At 30.5% G+C, this 24,723-nt stretch overlaps 1 protein-coding gene across 2 annotated transcripts in view; it reads right to left on the minus strand.

Moving 5' to 3' along the window:
- Nucleotides 1-24,723, minus strand: part of LOC136976766 (tyrosine-protein phosphatase non-receptor type 5-like) — a 104,768-nt gene that overhangs the window by 31,377 nt on the left and 48,668 nt on the right. For both annotated transcript variants that reach the window (XM_067272127.1, XM_067272126.1), the window contains exons 8-10: nt 23,594-23,693; nt 18,801-18,879; nt 3,837-3,913 (exon numbers count right to left, since the gene is read on the minus strand). In XM_067272127.1, the coding sequence (XP_067128228.1) occupies nt 3,837-3,913; nt 18,801-18,879; nt 23,594-23,693 (256 nt within the window). The remainder of the gene's footprint in view (nt 1-3,836; nt 3,914-18,800; nt 18,880-23,593; nt 23,694-24,723) is intronic.

Consider the following 24,723-nt stretch of genomic DNA (forward strand, 5'->3'; position numbering starts at 1 on the left):
TTGAAACGTCTTGGTTTTGTTTCAAAGCTCAATATATGGGTTCCATGCATTCTTAAAGAAAGAGATTTGCTCCATCACATTAACATCTGTGATTTGCTTCTTTAACATCAAGAAAATGATCCATTTTTGAAGTGAATCATAACTAGTGACGAGAAATGGATTGTATACAACAATGTCAAATGCAAGTGATCATAGAGTAGAAAAGATGAGCCAACTCAAAGCACTTCAAAAGCCGATATTCATCAAAAAAAAAAAAAGTGATGCTCTCTGTTTGGTGGGATTTTAAGGGAACAGACAATTCTACCAGACAATTCCACAATTGATTTGAAAGTCTACTGCAATCAACTGGACAAATTGAGTGATATCATCAAACAGAAAAGGCCAGAATTGATCAACAGAAAAGGTATAGTGTTTCACCATGATAATGCCAGACCTCACACAAGTTTGCTAACTTGTCAGAAGCTGTTACAGCTTGGATGGGATGTGCTACCATATCCACCATATTTACCAGATCTGAGACCCTCGGATTATTACTTATTCCAATCTTTACAAAATTTTTTAAATGGTAAAACATTTACTTCAAATGAGGATGTCAAAAATCACTTGAATCAGTTTTTTGCAAGCAAAGATCAGAAATTTTATGAGCATGGAATCACACTACTACCAGAAAGATGGCAAAAGATATTGGACCAAAATGGTCAATATACAATTGAATAAAATATTTATATATTATAAGAAAGTTGTTTTCTTTTTCACAAAAAAAAAACGAAATTACTTTCTGAACAACTCCCAATATATATATATATAAGATCAATAATAATAAGAGGATCAATATTCACTAGAAAGAGATGTGGATAAATTTGTAATTAAAAGATATGTCAAATATTGTCAAATACCAATCACATTAAATTATAAATTAGCAATACCAAAGGAAAACATCTTTAAAATGGAGATAAATTTATAATAGTACACCAAACATCAATGATTGAAATGCAGAGATAGAAGACATTTTTTAAATAATCATCACACAACAATATATGTGAGGTAGAGAATTAACTTTAAGTATGCTTACAGTATTTGGTAAATTAATATCAATTTTATTAAGGTCTTTTATAATTACTGTTATTGAGATTCTGAAGGGGGGACAATTATGTAATTAGATTAATTAGTTAAGCTAATATTCAGTTAATGCAGAAGTAGAGAAACCCTAGTTTTTCCCACTACCTCATATTTCTGTCATACACAGATCTGAAAGATAAACAGAGGATTGAATATCATCACAAATCAACAATCTTTACAATGTTTGGACTTATTTCAAAACCCTCGTCAAACATCTCATTATTAATGATAGGAAACTGTCAAATTGGATAAATTATGAGGTAAGAAGAGTCACAACACCTCGTTGGTGACATCAAAGAACTTTGAATTTGTAGCCTTATATGGAAAGGAGAGTCAGGATGTACTGGTCGGACCAGGACACGGTTTGAACTTAGAACCACAACAATGTGAGTCACCAGGGCAAGAGTCGCACCCTTCAGAGGATAAAAGGGACTCAAACTTGAGCCTCAGGGTGGACTCCACCATAGGGACAGGTAGGACTCCTGTCCCACCATACTCCAGGCCAAATGCTATCTCCATAGAATCCTCCCTACCAATATGCCTCAATGGAAGTAAAAGACATCATTACCCCCTCTCAAAGATATTATGTTAGAATGTTTGTAAACTCTCTCTCTCAGTCAATTAGTATAAGGACTTAGAGTTAAGATACGGAATATCTAAAAATGTATTATCCCATGAAGCTGGTACTTAGAGTCATATATAGATTTAGTTGCTTCAATGTAGTCTTTACTTTAGTTTATTAAACTGGTAACCTGTCTTGACTTGGAGAGCAGACCTTATTGACTTACCCACAACCTCCCCACTCAACTTTTCATCTTCCTAGCAATCCAGTGACAACGTGAGTGGGTTTTACCACCAAACACCAATCAAAGGGATTGACAGTAATGACCAGTAATCCCCAACTTCTCACATTATAGTAATATAAATGTCAGTTTATCTGAGTATTGTATTTCATTTTATTAGGTTCTTTTATGTGAATTTTAATTGTAATACCATATTGTTGAAATGTTTAAGTGCAACTCAGCTAAAGAAGGCTATTAAATAAGCCAAAATTCATTCTGAGATATTAAATGTTAATTCAAAAAAATTGGAAAACTGTGTTAAGTCTGATAATTATAACAATAAGGCCAGCAGGCTCATATGGATATTTACTTCTATTTAATAAGATGGCATACTAACTGCCTATCTCTGGACAAATTACTTCATTTCTAATTACTGATCATTCATTTATAAAAATTATAGCCTGATTATTTGGCAGATCATCTGGCTTTATTCAAAGTAATTGGATTTGTGGAGTTGTTTACATAAATATATAAATATCACTTTAGAAAGAAAGACTAAATCTAAAAATTCATATCTTGTATATTCTTATGTTATTGTGAGATTATGCCAGGGTAATAGACACGTTGAGTAAAACCTGTTCACCACTTATGGACCCTGTTTCTAAACAGTTACTTGGAAGTACAGGATGGCTTCCGTAAAGAATTTATTTAACAGAAATCTGTGAAGATCTCCTGCAACAGGGATGCCTTAGAGCCCCTGTGAATTAGTTTTCCACCAGGTTATCAAACTTTGAATGCAGATAACCACGCGTATTTAAATCTATCTCGCGGAATAACGAGTGGGAGGGACGATGGGTAAGTTTGGAAAAACTTACTCAAAATTTGAGTCAGAGATGAATCAAATTATAACAATAACAAATATAATTTAATAAAACAAATAAAATGATTACAAAGGATAATTGTAACATATTCAATCAAATCTATGTCTATCTTATTCTATTTCCTATCACCAAGAGAGAGTTTACAACAATATTCTAGGATCATAATACCTCATTAAAGATGAATCTAGATGATTTTCTATTTGGCACATAATAGTAAGCCTTTTTCTTCCACTTTATGCATGAACGCCTATTTATATTGGAGGACCCAAATGACTTCCTCCTACAACGAAAGTATTCAGCAAACTCGACTATTTATTGGAGACCCCCTTTCGCTGTGTCTTCTCAATCGAAATCTTCAGGCGGTCTCCCTGATTTTGGTGTGAATTTCGATAATATTCTATTGCCTTATCCAATCAAAATCTTTCAATATTACATCATAATAGGGGTAAATCAAGGGGTAAGACATTTGACATCAACTGGTTTTTTTTGTCAACGATAAAGATCTTAAAACGGAACTATATTTCCTTTGTTATGAAAGGGGGGTGAAATCCTCTCCTTTCTATTTTTGCAATTTTAATATATCTATGGTCTTCTTACATCCAAATAAATATAACAGTTAGATTAGAAATTGATCTATTAACGTTCTGTAATAAACAAAAGGGTTTTCTTAAGGTAAACACTTGGTAATAATTAAGTTTAACAATGGTGAGGGGGATGAACTGGTGCATGAGAAAGTTCTGTTAACATCTGCAAGGAAGTTCTAAACGGAAACATCTCCCTTTCACCAAATGTATGTTTTAACATAGATAAAATTATATAATATTTTATTATATTCTTATATTATAGTAGATTATTAAATTAATCCCATAATACAAGGAGGGGAGAACAGGGGGGCTTCTGGTCCTCACACTATCATTCATTTTATAAAATCAAAATTTTTATTTACTGAGCATCTTTTTTAATCCTAATTTATAAACTTTTGTAACTAAAGTTTATAATTACTAAATTATCTAACTATTTCAATAATTAATTCAAATTTATATTATTTACTTACACGAATATAATTTGCATTAATGTAACTTGATAAAGGATCACCATCATCTTCAGAAAGCAAAACTCTACTTTTCTCATCTGTTAAAATTAATGTAATTAATTTTATTTAATAAATTCATTATTATTATTTAATATATATATATATGTTAAATAAAATGTTCTACACAAAAATATCTAAATAGATAGGTTATTATAAAAATATAATACAATATTATAAAAATTTAATTAAACTTACTTAAATTTGAATCTTTTTTGATAAATTATGAAAAAGGAAGAGAGAATCTTGATTTATATGTATTTATATTTATTTATATTTGATTACTTACAAAATGGAAAATAAATCATGTAATAAAAAAATAACCAGATCTTTATATCAGCAAATAATTTTTATGAATGTATAAATATTTTCGACCAATAGGTCTGCATCAAACCGATGTATTTATTAGTTGGCTAGTTGGTTATTAGCATTTTAAGGTACAAGGGCTTCATGCTGCACCAACCATATGGTAAAATGTTAAAATAATCTTAAAAACGGATGTATTTACATGTTCTATTTTTAGAATTTATATGAGTTCTAACATAAACATTAGAAAAGTCAAAATTTGGAACAATTCTGAAATTTACAAGTATATTCTGTACAAAATTAACAAATTACATGATGTGTTGTGAGATATGAAAGGGTTTCTGCAAGCCTACTAAAGCAAACACCCAGAGAAAAGAAACATGTCACAGATGTTAAAAAATACAATTTATTTTGCATTACACAACCATGTACAGAATCAGTTATGAACTCCAACTCTAGGATGTATACTCTGGCAATAACCCAAAACATAGTCGTCAGCCAGATAATTACAAAATATTGTGCCATGTACAAGGAATTTGCATTTATGTATTACCCAAAAATTTCCTTATAACTAATCCTTAAAAATATCTTACACTAAAGAAAAGGAAAACTGACAATAGGGGCAAGAAGTATCAAAGATGGTGAACAGAATAGAATAAAGAACCCGAGTTGTATGAATTTCTCTATGCTGTTGTGAGGGACCACATGGAAACTTTCTTGAAAACAATTTGCATTTCCATTCACCTTTCCTTAGTCCAAGAGGGTTTCTATAAATCTCTGATCCAAGTCATTGTTCATTCATCCGAGCTCAAAACTTGTCAAGTTGAAATGCTGATTTCACCACTGTAATGTCAATCTTTGAAGTTCAGGAGTCTCTATTACTCCAAATTTTGGTCTCTCTACTTCAAGAGATTTCCCAATATTGAAAAAATAACAACCATGAAATCAACAAATCTGTATAATGAAATATTAGATACATTGTTTACTTATGAAGAATTAGAAGAATCAATTCGTAAACTGAAATTAAAATCGGCTCTAGCCATTGACTTAATTACTATTAAATTCATAAAATTACTGCCACCATCAGCTAAGCAAATATTACTTGATTCATTTAATTATTTTTATAATTCACTAAATTTTCCAGAATCTTGGAACTTGGCTAAAATACTTATGATTTACAAAAAAGGAAACCGGAATAAACCTGAGAATTATTGCCCAATAGCTCTTCTACTGACTATAAGAAAATGTTTTACATCAGTTCTAGCAGCACATTTTCAATGTTGGATAAAAGAACAAAACCTGACTTCGAAATTCCAATTTGCCTTTATTAAATCCAAGGGTACCAAATCTGCTATATTCTTTTTATCTTCAAGAATTCAGATTTACTTACAAAAAAACGCAGGAAAATATATTCAGCCTTTATTGACATTTCTAAAGCTTTTGACTCCATACATGTTCCTACTTTAGTTAATAAACTAAAACTGTTCGGTGCTGGAAATAAATTTTCTGATTCTAATAAGCAATTGTTTTCCTACTACAAAATTAAGATATGGATCTTCACTATGCCAATCAAACTTATCAGGAAACAACTATAAACCATGGAATACTCCAGGGTGAGCAATTATCACCATACCTCTTTGTCTATTTCATTAATATAAAAGTTCATCTATTTTTAAATGAGATGGACTCAACGGTCGAACTTTCCATTATATACTTTATGCAGATGACCTAGTACTAATTATTCCAACTTGTGCAACATTACAACGTAAGATTGACAAGGTAAATAACTATCTGAACTCTCTATATTTATCGATTAATGTATCCAAATCAAAAATAATATTAAAATAGCAAGTCAAGAAAAATCTTTTTACTTAAACAGGCAACCTCTTGAATTGGTTAGTAACATAAAATGTCTAGGTATTATCTTTAATTGGAATGGAAATTTTCAATTACATTTGAAAGCACTTACTGCAAAAATTAATCTACTTATCAACAATGTCATTTATTTATGTTCAGCTTTAAAAATTACAAATCTAAAACTTCAGATGAAAATATTTAATGTACTAATTACACCTGCATTTTTCTACGCTAGTCCGATATGGGCATTAGATTTATTTTATGATCTGGAAAAGTTTCACATCGCCTACCTATGAAAACTATTTAGAATTGAAAGAACAGTCCCAGGATATGCCATAAGAACAGAAACAAACAGATATCAACTATTCCCTTTTTTTCTGAAGAAAATGATCAAATTCTACTACAGATTAATAAATACCAATGATGACAATATGAGATTTATACATCAAATTATGTGTACCCAAATCAACGATTCAAATTCAAAAACAAACACATGGCAATACAAATTTAATAAAGTACTTCAATCATTTGGTGTCTCAAGCAGAATATTTGATAATTCAGAGGATAATTGGAAACACAGCTATATGCTAATGATGGAATCCGTCTTATCACAGTCTATTATAAAAGATCAAAATTCAATAATGAAGTCGATTTATCACCCCTTGGTACTTGGAAACTCTAAATATACCTACAGAATCAAACATCCTATCTGCTAATATAAACATGAATATTAAACATTTATTAATTCAAATCAGACTTAACAAATTCTCTTTATTTATCAATAATACTTATATAGATTTTTCTAAAGAATTCTGTTATTGGTGCAAATCCAGGGACTTTTCATTACTTCATTTGTTTAAGGACTGCTGCATTAGAAAAACATCGTAAAAAATATCAAATCGTTGAAATAATCCACACGAATCAAAACTTAAACTACAGAGCTGGGATAGGTAATCTAATAATAAGCAATAAGATTAAAATAAATAATTTTTTTATTCAAATCACAAATGAGTTAAAACGATATTGAATTAATTGAAAATTATTGTTGATTCATTACTTTATTGTCTAAATTTACTATGTAAACATAATAAGTAAGGATAATGATTTATCTATATGTTCATATTTGTTATCAAAAAATTTGTATAATTTTATTGTTGTGTTTACAGATTTGGCTAACAGAATAATGTATAAATTATATTTGTAAACTTAAAGCTATGTATAATACTAACCCCCTGTAACAAGGTTTTTCCTTACTACAAATAAAGATTGATTGATGATGATGATTACTCCAAATTGGTTTCATCTGTCTCTCAGATACTTGGCAATTCTCCCTATTCTCCTGTTCGTCCTCTCACTATGAGGACCAGCCAACGCATGACTCTTTCTCCCCATGTGTGCCTTCAGGAAATTTTGCATTCATTGACAATTCCAGGAAATGCATTCATTGACATTCCAAGTGGCCCTCATCTCCAAGAGGAATAGTAATTAAGAAGATTAGAAAGTTATAGAAGGTGGAAAGAACAAAAAACAAAGGAAATATGCTAAAGATTATGAACTAAACTTAAATCTAATATGGCATACAGCCACAGTGTAATTTGATAAAAATTAAAATAAAAGGTTTGGTTTGATGTTACAAATACAAATTTCCTTTAATTAAAAACACCTGAATTGATAAAAGAAAGAAACTACATCAATTCATTTTTGGAATATGGATTTACTTATAATAATCATGATAGTGTAGAACAACGTCATTGCTTAATTTGTAATGAAAATCTGGCTCCAAAGAGCACGAAACCATCCACTAAAATGACATCTTGACACCAAGCATGCAGAATACTGCAATAAACCAAGGGAATATTTTGAACTACTTCTAAAATTTTCAAACAAAAAAACAAACAAGATTTTCACAGATTTGTTACTGTCAACAAAAAGTACTTACTTGTACTTAGTACTTATAAAGTTTCTAGTACTATAAAGTACTTACAAAAAGTACTTACAAAGCTTCTTATCTAATAGCAAAATCTAAAATGCCTTACTCAATAAATGATCTCATGTTACCTGTTTCTGTTAAAATGTGATGAATAATTCTTGTGAAAAACTATAAAAGTGAAATTTGTAAAATTCCTTTATTGAATGATATTGGTTGCAAAAGAATTTCTAAAATTAGTAATAACCAATTCCAGCAGTTTATTAGCAGGCTTAAGAACAGCCCAAAGTTTGCAATCCAGTTAGATGAAACAACTGATACTTATCAAAGTTTATCAGAAATGAAAGTTTGAAATGGAAAAATTGCACTGTAATCTTTACAGATGGTGTTGGAGCAGTGATGGGCAAAAATGTTAATTTTTAGCAAAAGTTGAAGCTGATGGCAATAAACAAATCACTTTTACACACTGCATGATTCACAAGGAAACACTCGTAGCTAAAAATATATCATCAAATTTAGATGTGCTTTGTGATACTATCAAAATCATTAACTTCATTAAAAGCTTTGCACTTAAAAGTCATTTGTTGTCAAACTTTTATAAAGGCAGGAACCCTGATTACAAAACCTTATTACTTCTTCCAGAGGTGAGGTGATAATAATAAGTATGTGACCAGTTTTTTCCTTGCAATGAATTTAGTAAAAAGTGAAACAACAAATCAGATAACAGATTCTCTTTTCAAAAATAATTTAAAATAGCAATGACTAATATTCAGCTAAATATTTTGGCTATATTACATTTACAACAGTTCCAGAAATCACATTAAATAAACCTAAAAACCATGATGTCATAAGAGTGCGAAAAAAATCTTGATGTTTTAAATTTATGTTCTTATTTATGATTCTAACTGATGTTCCAGTTTTATTTAATTTGAAGAAGGCCACTTAAAATAGCTGAAAATGTTAGTTACATTAAAGAAATTGCTAGAAAAAAAGAAAGGTGTTGTGAAACTTATTAAACAAAGTTCTAGTTTACTCCACATAGAATAATGAAGTTTCTGCTGAAGATGTTGTCATAAGAGAATGAAAACATTTCTGATTAAATATAATTTGTTTGATTCCTGAAACTAGCATTTATTTATTTATTTAATATGGTGCCAAGTATGGTTGTATTTTCCTTTCAAATAATTTTCTTCCCTCTTTGAATTTTAGTATTTTCTTTCATTATCTCACATCCATTTTGATTGCAGTGTTTCTCAACTGCCAATTTATTGTCATTATTCTTTTTTTGAACATTACTTAATTTCCTTAGAACACCAAAACATATCATCATTATCCTTTTTTGCTCAAATATGTTCCATGAATGGAACACATTTAAGCAAAAAAGGATGATGATGATGATATGCTTATACGGCGGTCTCTCTTAGTCTTGTGAGTCTGCTGACGTCAAGGGGGGAAATGGTACTTCCATGTCAGGAACAGTGTAGGGTTTGTTTGCATGTGGGCGGTAATGTTGGCGACGGAGATAACACATGTCTTACAATCAACCCATTTATTAAACAAAGTGATGCTTACAAAATTTACAAGGTGTTTTCTCTTTTGGCACTGGTTCTAGATGTCTGAAGTTAGCTTGAACTGGCATCTTGGAAACAGTGAAGATTGGGAAGCGGTGTTGGCAATGTCAGCAGTCCTGGGAGAGTATTTGATAAGAGATAGATGAGTTTTCCATTGAATTACCAAGTTCCAACTTGATGGGCGGCCAAAGTGACCAGAGGCACTGTTGTTCACTGGCATACAAATTATAATCTGCTGGTATTAGGCCAAGGATCTGTGTGTCCAACCTCAAAATCCAAAGTTTTTATAGTTTTCTCTCTCTCCATCTACCTTTTGAATTGGCCCAACATCCCTCATCTCGCTTCCTGATTGTTCTCTCCTGTCTGCAGGTGAAAACTGAAACCAGTTCAGGTCGTGAGAAAGGTCTGTATTGGAGTCTATCTGACACCTTCCATCGACTCTGATCAGGAGATGTCAATAAAAACTATAAACCTTGCACTTATAATTTAGTCCGTTATCTCCATTTTCTGTCAATTAGAATTTTAATGATCACACGCAACGTCTCTTTGACCATCAACTCTTCTCCCCCTTTTCTGGTTTTCTAACGTAGATCAATTGTTTATGAGCACTCATATCAAAGTTCCATCTCTCAGGTCGACATTCCACTATGATCTGTTACGTCATTTATCTCTACGTCATATTTGTTTCGACAACTTTTTTTCCTCTCTCTCTCTTACATAATTTACATGACCTTTGTTTTGATTTAACAGTAACTTCCCTTCTTTTTCTGTAGCATAATGTTAATTTGATTTCAAACCTTGTCTGGAACCTATATAAATATGGAGTTCAATACAATTACACACCAATTTATGTACAATATTATTTTTGTTCCATGTCTCCATTTCTGGTTCTTTTTTTTTAATCTTGTTTGTGTAGTTAATATTAATATACTGTTTTGGTACTAATAAAATACCATTTTCCCTACCTTTTTGTCCTAATCTTAATGGTTTATCTGTACTTGAACCTGAGTATTTCTCAGTCCAACAGAGAACATCAGACATCATCATTAATGTTCAGACATCATCAATGATTATTGGATGCCAACTGCCAATGATTAAGTTACAGGCTCTGGAACGCTGTAGTGCCTTTAAGTAAGGGCAGAGTCCTATCTTTCAGAGTTACTGATATGAGGCACAGAAAACACTTGTTTTCCAGCAATTCCACTGCATTTGCCTAAATTTACAATCTGGTATGGATTCATAGCCCCAACTGTCCTTAGACTATTCTTCATTAAAGAAGCTAGTCCTAATGAACCTGTAACATGATCTGCAATGGCCCAGAGATACTGACTAATGAATACTTAACACTTCTGTTGTACCCCAACTACAACAACGGCAAGGTATAGAATCAACCAATTTCATGCAAAATGAAAACCTCCATATATCAAATGCCGCAACACTAATCTGTGAAAAAATTTTACTAATAACAATGATTACTCATGAATTTCCCCTCATCTGGTCACCTCATTTTCTGGATCTTAATCCATGTGATTTTTGGTTGTAGGAACACTTAAAAAGTGTGGTTTATCAATGACATGATACAAATTTGGTAGCCTTAAAAGGATCACACTGCATATGAGAGTCATCACAAAAGATTGATTATAGTTAGTCCTAAATATATTGCTACACCATCAGGCTTAACACCTTCAGAATGGTGCAACTGAACAGAATCCCCCACATTCCTGAGATTTCTGTTCAGTATTAGTGTCTTGTACAAGTAATATTAGGGCGACCTGAAAGTAATGTTGTTTTTATACATTAAAATCAAACAAATAAAGTTTTAACTAGTTTTTATTTTTAATCAATGATGTGATCACCTCATTATCAACAACCTTTTGCTATCTAGTGTGCAAATTTTCAATGCCGGATAGATAAAAATCAATTCAAATACCAGGAGATGGCATTTCGGATATCATCCAAATTTTCACATTTTTTGTCACATAGAAAGTGTTGTAGTGATCGGAATAAATGGAAATCCGATGGTGCAATGTCGGATGAGTATGGTGGGTGAGGCAGTACCTCCCACCCCAATTCATTAATTTTTTCAGGGTTCGTCTTGCGTAGTGTGGTCTTGCATTATCATGTTGCAGAATAATGCATTTCTTGTTGACAATCGCAGGACACTTTTCAATTAAAAATTGATTTGCTCAATCCAATTGTTCACAGTAAAGGTCTGCATTCACAGTTTTCCAGGTTTCAGCACTTCAAAGTGAAGGATTCCACAAATACTCCACCAAACACACAAAAGTACCTTTTTGGGATGTAAACCTGGCTTAGCAGTGATTCTAGTACTTTGTGGTGATTCATTCGAAGAGAGTCACTGCCTTTTGCATTTTGGATTATCATAGAGGACCCATTTTTCATCTCCAGTGATCAAGCGATCAAAAAATACTTCTGTATTGGGTCATTGAAACAATAAGTTGCATGTGGTGGATTGGTTAGCTTTGTTTTCTTCGAACAGATTATGCGGGACCCAAATACCTGCTCTGCATACTTTACCAATCTGCTGCAAATGTTCTTGGATGGTCGAGCAAGGTTGGTTAAGAGTGTTCGACAGTTCCTTGATTGTCTGACATGGATTTGCTTCCACTTCTGCCCTTAACAGGTCATTGTCTAAAGTTATTGGTCTTCCTGATCGATACGAGTCGGAAAGATCAAAATTTCCTGGATATGAACTTAGAAAACCACCTTTGGCATTTACGAACATCTAACGCATTTGGATAAACATCGCAAATGTTTTTGGTAGCAACTGTTGCATTACTACCTTCATGAAACTCAAAAAGCATACAATGCCAGATATGTACCTCTTTTGGTATTTGGCTGATCATTTCACCCAAAATTGCAAAAAAAAATTTAAGATTTAATTATTTACAAGTAAACAAGTCACTTTGACCTTCACATGGCTTTGAAGTACACAATGAGCTGATAAATGATAAACAAGTATTGACATGTTCAGACACGACATTACTTTTCAGTTTACCTAATATATTCGTTGTTTGCAGGGCCATAAGTGCAACAATGAAAAGTTTTAGTACTAATTTTCTGAGTGTATTCCATAATGGAACACTGAATTTGACCTGATGCAGATGTTGAGTAAGATCAAAAACATTTCTTGAATTTTATGTTTTTATTAAAACTTTTTCCTGGAATTAAAAAGATTTTGTTGGGTGGAGTTTCATACTTATTAATCCAGTTATTAGATGATGGTTATAAACTAAGTTTTCATAGATATATATACCTTGGGGATTTCCAAAAATATCACCATACCAAACATGGCTACATTTGGAGTGCTAAATTTCTCTCTAGAATAGTGGTCTCCAAAGTGGAATACACATATCCCAGAGGGGTACACAAAGTGATTCTTGTCAAAATATTGTTTTTGTCCTGTCCGCAGTCTGTCTAATCTTACAGTCATTCTCCCAAAGAAGTAGGCTCACAATCACTTGCAATCATACACTGAAAAAATTCTAATTGCAGGTAGCAGAAAATTTAGCAGAAATTATGTATTTACAGTTGAAATGTAGCAAATTTTTCTAACATGTAAAAAATATGTTACGGAGTTACCTAAATATGTTACGGAGCAATTTACTCCGTAAACATAGATTTTATATGTACATTTTTCTAATTTATTTCATTTATTTGAAAAGTTTTATTGCAGATGAGTGAGATTCATTTAGACTCTACATTCCTTCCAATTCCTTGTCTGAATATGTATTTGAGAACCTAAAAACAACAAATTTTATATTATGTTATAGGGGTACAACTTATAATTATTTTCGTCTTAGGGGTACGTGATCAAAAAAGTTTGGAGATTACTGCTCTAGACAGATCTAATGTATGTAGATACATATATGTAAGAAACTCAAAAGAATTAAAGGAGTCAAAATATTTATTCAGATTAAGTGCTTTCAGGATTTTTGATCCCATCTTCAGATCCATGACATTCAATGTTCTGAAAATTTATTATACAAATTTGAACATTTCTTTAACAAATTACAGATATTTTTAAATTACCAAAGTGAGAATCAAGATTTGGGGGTCAGCTATTTAAAGAAATTATTTGTGAAATTAACGTTTTAAATTTAAATAGAGAAATAATATTTTATAACTTTAACAAAATTTTATCACAGGATATATAATATTTTCGTTTTAAGAAAAAGAGGATGTTGAACTTCCTTGTTAAACGACTGACTTGGGAATGATTCAGATGCAGCCTTTGCGCACGGGACTTGGCCATCTGTCCAGCCGTCATCTCTATAAAAAGGCATGATTTTTCCGCCTTTTTGTGCAGTTCCTGGGAGATCAAGTAGATACCAGAATTGGCCATACTAGTTAGCGCAGTTCCCTGGTGATCAAGAAGATACCTGAATTCGCCATACAAGTTATCATCAGTTTGTCTCCTCAAGAACCTCTCCCATGAAACACTACCAAAGATATTGAATATGAAAGTGAAGGTAATATAATTTTGATAGATGAATGTAAACTCTCTCTCACACGCATAGATTCTCTCTCTCTGCGAGATAGGCATAAGATAGTATAGATAGATCTCGATATAATTGATCACTATTCACTAACATTATCTCATATATATTTATCTGTAGTTTTATCGTTCGTTTAATTAAATATATTGTTATTTGTTTTATAAAAGGATCTCATTATTTATCGATGTGCTCCCATTTTTTGGATGTCATAGAATCTATTTATAGAAGTAAATGCAAGTTAGGGGGCATGTTCATATTTTAATTACTCTAGCTGGTGTCGGGAATCCTGACAGGAGACTGGATTTTGCAATCCTTTATCTCTGCATTTACCACCTTTTAATAGAAGTCCCTCCGCACTCATTATTCCTAAATGAAGTTAGGAAGCCATTCCTTTTAGACAACCGAGGGCCAATCAAATGATTAGCTGCCGATTAAGCAGTATATAGTCATAACTGTATTATATACCCTGGCAGTCCTCACACCAACATTTGAAGTATATATGTTACCGCTAAAGCTCGAAAGCCGTTAATGTGTACATTACCTAGCTAACCTAGTTAATGTGTGGAATCAAGAGTTTTCTGCATTTTACCTAGGTAATCTGCACATTAATGGCTTCTGTATCGTTAAAGTTCAAAAGTTTGTTTCTCTCATTTTCTTTTCCTACTATTTCCCAAAGAAGACAGAGCAAAAACTGATGCACGCTCAATTTTAGTTGTGGTTCTTAGTAAAACAAAGGATAGCTTTTATAAACTTGGTACTAAAATGGGTATTTTAAAACAATTCTATGCAAAATCTGAATTCGGTGTTTGTAAAGAGAGATTTTTAACAAAAGAAGATGTCCCTTCTGTAGAAGCATCTTTACATCAAACAGCAATAAAACAATACCTCGGTACTGGGCAGGGTTTCAGAAAATGTGACTGCAAATCTAAATGTACCACAAATAGGTGTGCTTGTTGCAAAACCAATTGCTAAGTAACTCAAAGTGTCACCAATCTTTAGATTGCACTAATAAGTAAGCACAATTTTATCTTATGTTTGTTTTGCAAATTCATTTCCCTAATTGTAATAATATTTTAAACCGTTTGACATTTTGTATTACAGTTTTTTAATTGATTGAAAATTGATTCTATCGACTAATTTGTTGATTGTATTAACTTGATTCTTTAGATATCGAAAATTAAATAAATAACATTATGTTAATTTAAGCGTACAGAAATGTTGCTGTTGTTCCAGCAAAGATCTTATTTTCACTTTACTGAGTGCCTAGTAGGTAATGTGCGGATTATCTAGATCAGCTATTCTCAACCGATGGTCCGGCGGACCATTAGTGGTCCGCGGAGAAATTTTACTGGTCCGCGGACATTTCCCCTATTCACGAAAAAAATTTACTTAATTTAGTTCTACGTAATTTATGATTAGTACGGCACTGAAGACAAATTCCCGAAATTCTTACAAGTGTAATTCCTATCGTTGGAAGTAACGAACGTACAGAATATTTTTCATACAAGTTGCATTTTTGTTGCATGATGTGGATGTGTGCGAAAGCGCGGCGCGCAGACACTGGCCGACTGACTCTATTGACGACAGAAACTTAAGCAGCTTTATCATTGTAAATTGTGTTGTGGTCTGGGTGTGTCTTTAATTTATTGTTAAACGAAACATTATAATAATTATACATATGTTTAACTGGATTGAACTAATATAAAAGTAAGTTTATTGACTATTTATATACTTATATAAAAGCTAATAAAAAAATATTTTTTAACCCTTAGTAACATGAACCGTAAACAAGGCTCGCTGTTTAATTTTTTGAATACCAGTTCAACGTCTCAAAAAAATGACCACAAAACAGGACTTCCGCCAGCAAAAAGAAGAAACCAATTATCAGACAGTACAACCCTGAATATTTAAAATATGGTTTTATTCTTTGGCCCAAATCTACGGAAGAAGATGTACGTCCGATGTGTATCATTTGCCATGAAGTTCTAGTAAATGATGCTATGAAACCATCGAAAATGTTACGACATTTGAAGGCTATACATTCTGAGCTGGAAAATAAACCGCGTGAATATTTTGAGCGTAAAAAACAAGAGTTAGAATTGCAAACAAAAACATTTAAACAAAATTTTATTCCGAACAAGTCACTACTAAAATGCTCGTGCTTAGTTGCCCTTCGAATTGCTAAAACCAAAAAATCATTTACCACTGGGGAAAATTTAATAAAACCTGTTTTAATAGACGTTTGTTTAGAGATGTTTGGACAAGCTGCTGTTGATAAAATCAAATCGATTCCCTTATCTAATGATACCATAAGAAGAAGAATTGAAAAATTATCAGAGAATTTGGAATATCAGTTAATCCAAAAGATAAAGGAATCAACACTTTTTGCAATACAAATTGATGAATCATGCGATATTTCCCAAAAAGCCATATTAATTTGCTACGTTAGATATATTGATTTTATTTTGGAGGAAATAAAAGAAGAATTCTTGTGTTGTATAGAATTGGTTTCATATACAACAAGTGATGAGATTTTTAACGCACTTAATTCTTATATTATTAAACATTCTTTAGAATGGAAAAATTGCGTAGGTGTATGTACCGATGGGGCGGCTAGTATGATTGGCAGACATTCTGGTGTTACTAAAATAATTCAGGAAGCAGCTAATTCTGATTTATTAATGACCCACTGTATAATACACAGACAACATTTAGCTGCGAAAAGTTTATCCGCAGAATTAAATGAGGTTTTAGCGGAATCTATAAAAATTATTAATTTTATTAAAAAAAGCGATTTAAACTGCAGATTATTTGCAATATTTTGTCAGGAGGTTGGTGCCGAACATGAGCAATTATTACTTCATACAGAAGTTCGATGGCTCTCGCGGGATAAGATTTTAACCAGGCTTTTTGAATTAAGGATGGAAGTAGAAATATTTTTAAGAGAAAAAAATAATCCTTTAAGTATGCATTTGTCTGATGTAGAATGGGTTGCAAAACTAGCATATTTAAGTGATATATTTTCATATATCAACGATTTAAATTTGAGTTTACAAGGAGCTTCCATAAATGCGTTTCATTTATTTAATAAAATAGATGGATTTAAGAAAAAAATTAATTTTTGGGTGGATAAAGTAAATAACAATAATATTGATATTTTTAATAATTACTTTGATTTTGTTAATTTGCAACAAGATTTAAACTTATCAAAATTAAATACAATCATTGGGCAACACTTACAATCTTTAAATATTGGTTTCGAAAAATATTTCCCATCTGAAAAAACCACGTGTGAAAGAAATGTGTGGATAACAAACCCTTTCATAACATATGACAATAGTAAGTTAAATTTAAATGACAGAGAATATGAGTCCCTTCTTGAGATTAGTGCAGATATTATGTTAAAAGCTAGTTTTTCAACAATGTCCATAGATAAATTTTGGATCAAATTGAAAAATGAATATCCATTTCTATACGAGAAAGCAATGAAAATGTTAATCCCCTTCGCAACTACATATTTATGTGAATCGGGATTTTCATCTATGACGGTAATAAAAAATAAATTTAGAAATCGGCTTTCGGTTATTTCACCGCTCCGACTTAGCTTGTCTAATTTGGAACCAACAATTGACAAGTTGATTGAAGAAGAGCAGCAGCAATCTTCTCATTAACAATATGTTCATATGCAATGAGTTTTTGATTTTTTTTATAATCTCTGATTTTTTGTTCTAATTTTTCTTAAGAGTTTGTTCCCATTGATTTAATTTTTTGGTAATCGTAAGAATGATATTTTTGTTGTGTTCCTACATCCATGAGTTTGTGATTTTTTTATAATTTTCTTCATTTTTGTTAAAGGTTTATATACTTACTTATTATTATATGTATGTATAATTATATATCTTTACATTTAAATATTACTGTAGGCAAATGATAATAAAAATGCTACAACTAACTTACGTAGTAGTTCTTTATAAATACTTAGTAAAAATTAGTTGTTAAGAAAATATCACTGGTCCACAATTTTTTTTAACAAATCTACTGGTCCGCGGGCCAAAAAAGGTTGAGAAACGCTGATCTAGATCATCTGCACATTACCTAGGTAATTTGAAAAATGGAACAATTTTCGAAACTTTAATGGATCACCCTAGTTAATTTGGAGATTAGCTAGGTAATGTACACATTAACTGCTTTCGAGCTTTAGCAGTAACATATACAAAAATTATAATAAACATGAAATAATATTACCCACGCATAAACTAAGAAACAAAAATAAAACTAGAAATTAAAAAGTAAAATATACTATTGAAAAGCTGAAACACTAACAATAAGCAACTCAACACTTTCCATTCTCTTTCCAGTCAAACACAAGTATAAACTAAAATAAAAGAAAGATAAGGTAACGAAACAACCAAAAATAATAAAACAAGAATTAGAACAAAATAATAGTCAATACAAACATATATTATAGATTCAATAGATAATTTTTTGAATATAATCATTGATTACTTAGATTCAAAAAGTTATGTACAAACAGTTGTTCTATTTGAATTGTCAGAACACTTAATACTGTGGATCAGATGATGGGATTGAAAATTCCAAAACACAGTTAATCCAAATAAATATCCTGACATTTTTAACTCTTTCAAATTTCCTTCTAACATTTAGGACAATCATGGTCTCCATTAAAGAAAGTATCTTAAATAAAAATACTGTATTTATGTATAAATGTTATATAAGAAATACTCACTTGGCATAATTGTCTTGTAACGATTTTTAGTTCCCGAACCAGGGATTTCAACCTTTTCAGGGTGATTCATTGGTATTTCCTGTTAAATGTAGTGAGAATGAATACAATTTCTAGAAAAAATTTAAATAAAAATAAGTCCAAACAGATTTATTAAGAATAAATTAAACCAATTATTTAACTAACTTTACTAGATTGTTATTTAAAAATAAATCTTTCAAACTTAAATATTTAATTGACTGAAAGTATTCATTTATTTCAAAATTCTTTTCAATCTACTTCAAAATTTATTATTTCATTAAAACAAAAATTATGATATTAAATATTTTCAGATTTAAAAAATTCAATACTTAAAACTTCAATAATTTAAACATTAAAATTTTATAAATTAAGAATGCATCATTAAGTTCTGAACTCTTTTACATTATAACATCTCAAATACTATCTTGATATAGAAGTCATTTTTATTTTGGCACAGAACATCTTTAAATCCATCCAACTTATCTTCAGAAACAACTCCAAAATCAATCAAACATAACCAACATTTAAATTTCCAAAAACATCAATGTAACTAACATCAAATATCACTTGATCTTACATGCTGAAAAAATAATTAGGACAACATTTTAACTTAATCTTAGTATGTAATGTTTATGGGAAACAATTTAAACAAATTTTATAAATTATTCTTTAATATTTCTGAATAATATATATATTATTTGGGATATAATTTTAAAATGTATAGTAACATATATAATTTTAAACTGTAACTGTATTGTTCCATTGATGATTTTAATTTTAACATGTAAATTCTTTGTATACATACAATAAAGAAAAAATATATTTCTCTTACAGACAATACATATGAAATGTGTCTTTATTGTACTTCATCGTCCTGGCTTAATTTTAAAAATTGTAAATTATTTTTTAATTGTGCTGCCACCGCTAAAGGGAAGAATTGGACTATTTTACTTATTATGCCTTTGTGTCCTTTATAATAGCTGAAATTTATCTTTGTATACTAGTACTTTTATCAATTAACAGGACTTATTATACTGGAATATTATGGATGCAGATACAAAGTCTTACTGATCAGAAATAATATTTTTTATTTAGTTAACCTGTTACTTAAAGGTTAACTAAATAAAAATATTATTTCTGATCAGTAAGACTTTGTATCTGCATCCATAATATTCCAGTATAATAAGTCCTGTTAATTGATAAAAGTACTAGTATACAAAGATAAATTTGGACTATTTTACATTTGAAGGCGGAGGAGAAGCCTCAAATAAAAGGTCGACTCTGCCGTGGAATTGTCTTATACCTCAACAGCGTGAGAAAGGATGTATTTACACTATACATCCTTTCTCACGCTGTTGAGGTATAAGACAATTCCACGGCAGAGTCGACCTTTAATTTGAGGCTTCTCCTCTGCCTTCAAATGTAAAATAGTCCAATTCTTCCCTTTAGCGGTGGCAGCACAATTAAAAAATAATTTACAATTTTTAAAATTAAGCCAGGACGATGAAGTACAATAAATACACATTTCATATGTATTGTCTGTAAGAGAAATATATTTTTTCTTTATTATACTTCATCATACTGGCTTAATTTTAAAAATCTTTGCATAATGTGTTTAATGTAATCATTTTGTTCTATGTTATATGCATGATAATGTCTATTTTAAATGCACAAAGACATTAGTAAATATTTCTTTTTTTATGAATTACATAGTTGCTGGTATTGGTTCAGTTGTGTGTGTTTAACCCTTCGTCACGCGCCTAGTGCTGATTCCGCACCAATCGATTTTTAATTAGTTCGTGTAAAAATTCTAATTGTCCGAAAAATCTGAAAAAATTATTACCTGTCTAATTTTTCTTCAATTTTATGATGCGCTATTCATTTTTTGCTTAAAGCGTTCCGTTATTTTTAATTAATTATTGGTGCCGAATCGGCACTATGGCGCGCGTTATCGCGGATTTCAATTTTGAAATTTCCCGCCAGTCGTTGTTACTAAAAATAGCCGCAGCGGTGGCGCGCGCGCTTCTTTGTTTATAATCGCGTTATTTTAAAGTGAATTACTTCTAATAAACTGAAATTTGACCGGAAATAATTTAATTTCTTACAATGGTATTTTTTAATTATTTTTTAAAGTTTTATGACACCATCACAACATTTCCCTGAGTGGAAGAACACAATTAGAAAGTTAACACTATATGAACGTATTCATTTTTTATATTATCTATTTTTCTGTATTTTTTTTATTTTCTGGGTTAGGCATAAGGGCTTGCTTTCACGGATTTGCAAACAGGACCTTTTGGATAAAGTATCCAACAAATGAATGACATTTATTGATATATATATCAATAAAAGTTGTTCATTTGTTGAATACTGCATCCAAAAGGTCCTGTCTGCTAAATCAGTGAAAGAAACCCCGTATGCCTAACCTAGAAAATAAAAAAATTAACTTTTTTGCACACGCTAATTATAATTTTTGCAATACAAGATGTACATAAAGTTTTAGCATTGTATAATGTAAAATGTATAAACGAATAATAGAAATGAATATTTAAATGTATAAATAAATAATATATAATATAATTTTATTTGTATTACCAATTTATACTGTTTATCTTAATTATTATTTATATAACTCTTGTATTGAAAGTAGAATAGATGTAAGCAAGAGACGAGATAATTGACATCCAGGCGACACTTAACGCCTGGATGTCAATTATCTGGTCTCTTGCTTATTCAGAGATCGGCGTGAAGTCCACCATCGTTAGGATTATTATAGATCTAATAGAATAGATGTAAAAAACATTTTCGTGTAGTATAAACATTTTTTTTTCTATTATATTTTTGATCCGTTTTTTTATTTTTTAAATACAGTCAGTAATTAATATATATTATTCCTATATAGATTTATTAATTATAATAAACATACACTATTTAATATTATATTAAAATAACACTCTTTAATTAACATCTGAAATGAAGAAGTAATTGAATCGAGTCCCATCGCCATCTTTAGTAACGCGCGACAGTAATTAATTGATTCTGAGCGCGTCGCGTTGCATCAATTTAAATAATTTATAAAAATTAAAATTATAAATATGTTTATAAAATAATTGACGATATCTGTTCGCAATAGTATTGTAAAACACACTGTACTTATAGTTCAGCATTTCTGATAAATTTTAATAAATATTTGAATTTTCGTATATTTTATATATAAAAATCGAAGAAAAAAACATAAATTTGTAAAACTTAATAAAAAAAATATCTGCAACTTCATAACACATATAAGTATGAGAATCCATCAAAAAAAGATAGTTAATAATAATTAAAATCGAAAAAAAAAATAAAACTTTCAAGGTAAGGTAATTTCTGTCGTAAAATGTGAGGTAAGCGATCACGTGACGCCCGTCTCCCCATCTTCAGTAACCAAAACGGACGAGGTTGAAATAAAAGCCTAATCACCAGTAGAACTAAAAACATACATCGGCGCGTGCCTAGAGCAATAAACTTGAACGGGAGCGAAGATGAAACACGACACTTTGTAATTTATGCTAATTACCTTCTAATATTAAAAAATTAAAATCATCAATAAATTATGATGAAATTAAAACTTTTTTGACTGAATTCGATTACAAACATATTAATAAACTGGATTAAAGTAAAAATACCCGTTTTTCGACGCTAAATTTTTATTAATTAATTTTTTAATTTGGTGCCGATTTGACCGAGCGCGCGTGATTTCGATTTGACTGCGCACGCGCGTGATGAAGGGTTAAGACAATATTGTATTCCAACCTTTCAAGCCTAATATAGCCAAATGATTCAGTTTTGACTTAAGCCTAACTTTACATATGCATTAATATGTATTTAAATTTAATTAATACATATTAATGTGACAAAGTTTCTATTACAGGAAATCTTCATTAATTCCGAATCTCATTAGTTCGTAACCATACTTTTTCCCAGCTGGGAATGTAGAGATTTACTTGTTAAGTAATTCACTTAGTCCAAAATATGGCTACTTCAAAATTTGAAGTGAAATTCTGACTGAACTATGATATGAGTATGTTAACTTGTTTATTTAGATCAAAATGCCTCCATGCTGTAAGAGAACAACAGACCAAGTACACTTCTACTCTGGTCAATACAGCTTTGCTTCTATAGTAACACAAGGACTACCCTTTTTTTTCTTATCTCAAAGTATGGTTGATTTTTGAGATTGCAAGATTGGGCTACAAGAAGCAGATATTTATAGGATTCTGGGCTACTACATTTGGATGATTTACTACTTTTTTGGCCAAGTTAAAAATAATTTGGGCTACTTTAGAGGAATTCCGAAGTCTGCTTTACTTTTTAATAAAACCTATCTGGCAACCTGCAAGGTTCTCATCACACATGTGCTGTTTACCTGCAGTTTATTTATATTATTATTATTATTAATTATTAATTAGCAAAAATAGCATTCTGTATATGTAGCCATATTCTATTTGCTTAATAAATTACATCAGTTACATGGCATTTGGCATATAGTACAGAATTATGTAAATCCCAGATAATTCAAAACTCAATAATTCAAAGTTGTGATTATTTCATCCCTTGAATTTCAAACTAATGAAAATTCCCTGAATTAATAAATTTAACTTATTAATATCTCAAAGATCACTAATTTAAAATCCAGAAATTCAATGTTATCATTTACCATAATTGGAATTAAACTGTTCATTTTTATTTTTAAATAAATAATTTGAATAAAATAGTAAGAAAATTAATCATACCCAGAATTCTGCATGTAAAGCTTTAACATCCTTTAAACAATTGCGAAGTTGTTTACGAGTCATTCTGTTACCAGCAGATAATAAAAATTCTTCTGTGGAACTATAAAAGTAAAAAAAAATTTTTTTTATTTTTATCAATATAAAATATATCACATTTCACTTTAATATAAAATAATTCATAAAACGAGATACTTTAGCAAGAAAACCAGAGTAATTTATCATGAGTAACCTTGAGAAGTTGAAATGCAAATTTTCTTTAAACAAGGGGCTAAAAAAAGATGATAATTTTTTTTAAAAAAGGTGTTAAAAATATCTAACAGTAAAACTGTATTTTTTTCTACATAAAATTATACATAAAACATACAAAACTGAAAAAATAATAGAAAATTAAAATAAATTAGTCATTTTTGGAATCCAATACAGTGGTTTCATAGTTTACAAACAGAAAAACATTGTACTTGTGAATACACAGTCATTCTACATTCTCCTTGGTCGACTGAAGACATGAGAAAAGTAAATCTTTGAACTGCAAAAACAATCTCTCAACATTGACAGATATGAGCAGAGGATATTTAATTTTCACCAAAAACTCTGGGTTTTGTGACTGCAGAGACTTCTTTATTTGCTAATGTAGTTAGCAATAATAATAAGAAAATGATAAAAATATTTTAAATGACAAAAAAGTTCCATAGTTGACAAAGTACAAACCTCAAAATATGCCTTTATTTAAAGACTACTACTGGAATTAGAGTTTTTCTCCTCTTTGTAGTCAATTTCCATCAGAACTGCCCACAATAATTTACATAATATGGCAGAAGTTAAAAAGCCAGGAATTTACAAGATCAGATTAAAGTACTATAAACTAAAAAACCACAAACCTCCTTACAACCCACATAAAAATATAAAGAAGTTTGTCCTCTAGTGCAATCATCATCAGTAGGTAAAAACATCAGTTATAGGCTTTCTTACAGAGGGTGTTGTTCAGTAGGTATGTGGTTTATGAATAATTGGAAATAGTGGTTAAAGAATGAAACATACTCTCTGGGTTGTATTTTAATTAATATTTGTAAATTTTTAGTTCATGGTACAGAACATAATCATTTTGTGATGTTATAAAGATAAAAAGGAGT

The sequence above is a fragment of the Centruroides vittatus genome, unplaced genomic scaffold, assembly GCF_030686945.1.
Source record: "Centruroides vittatus isolate TY-2023 unplaced genomic scaffold, ASM3068694v2 contig_424, whole genome shotgun sequence".
Taxonomy (NCBI): domain Eukaryota; kingdom Metazoa; phylum Arthropoda; class Arachnida; order Scorpiones; family Buthidae; genus Centruroides; species Centruroides vittatus.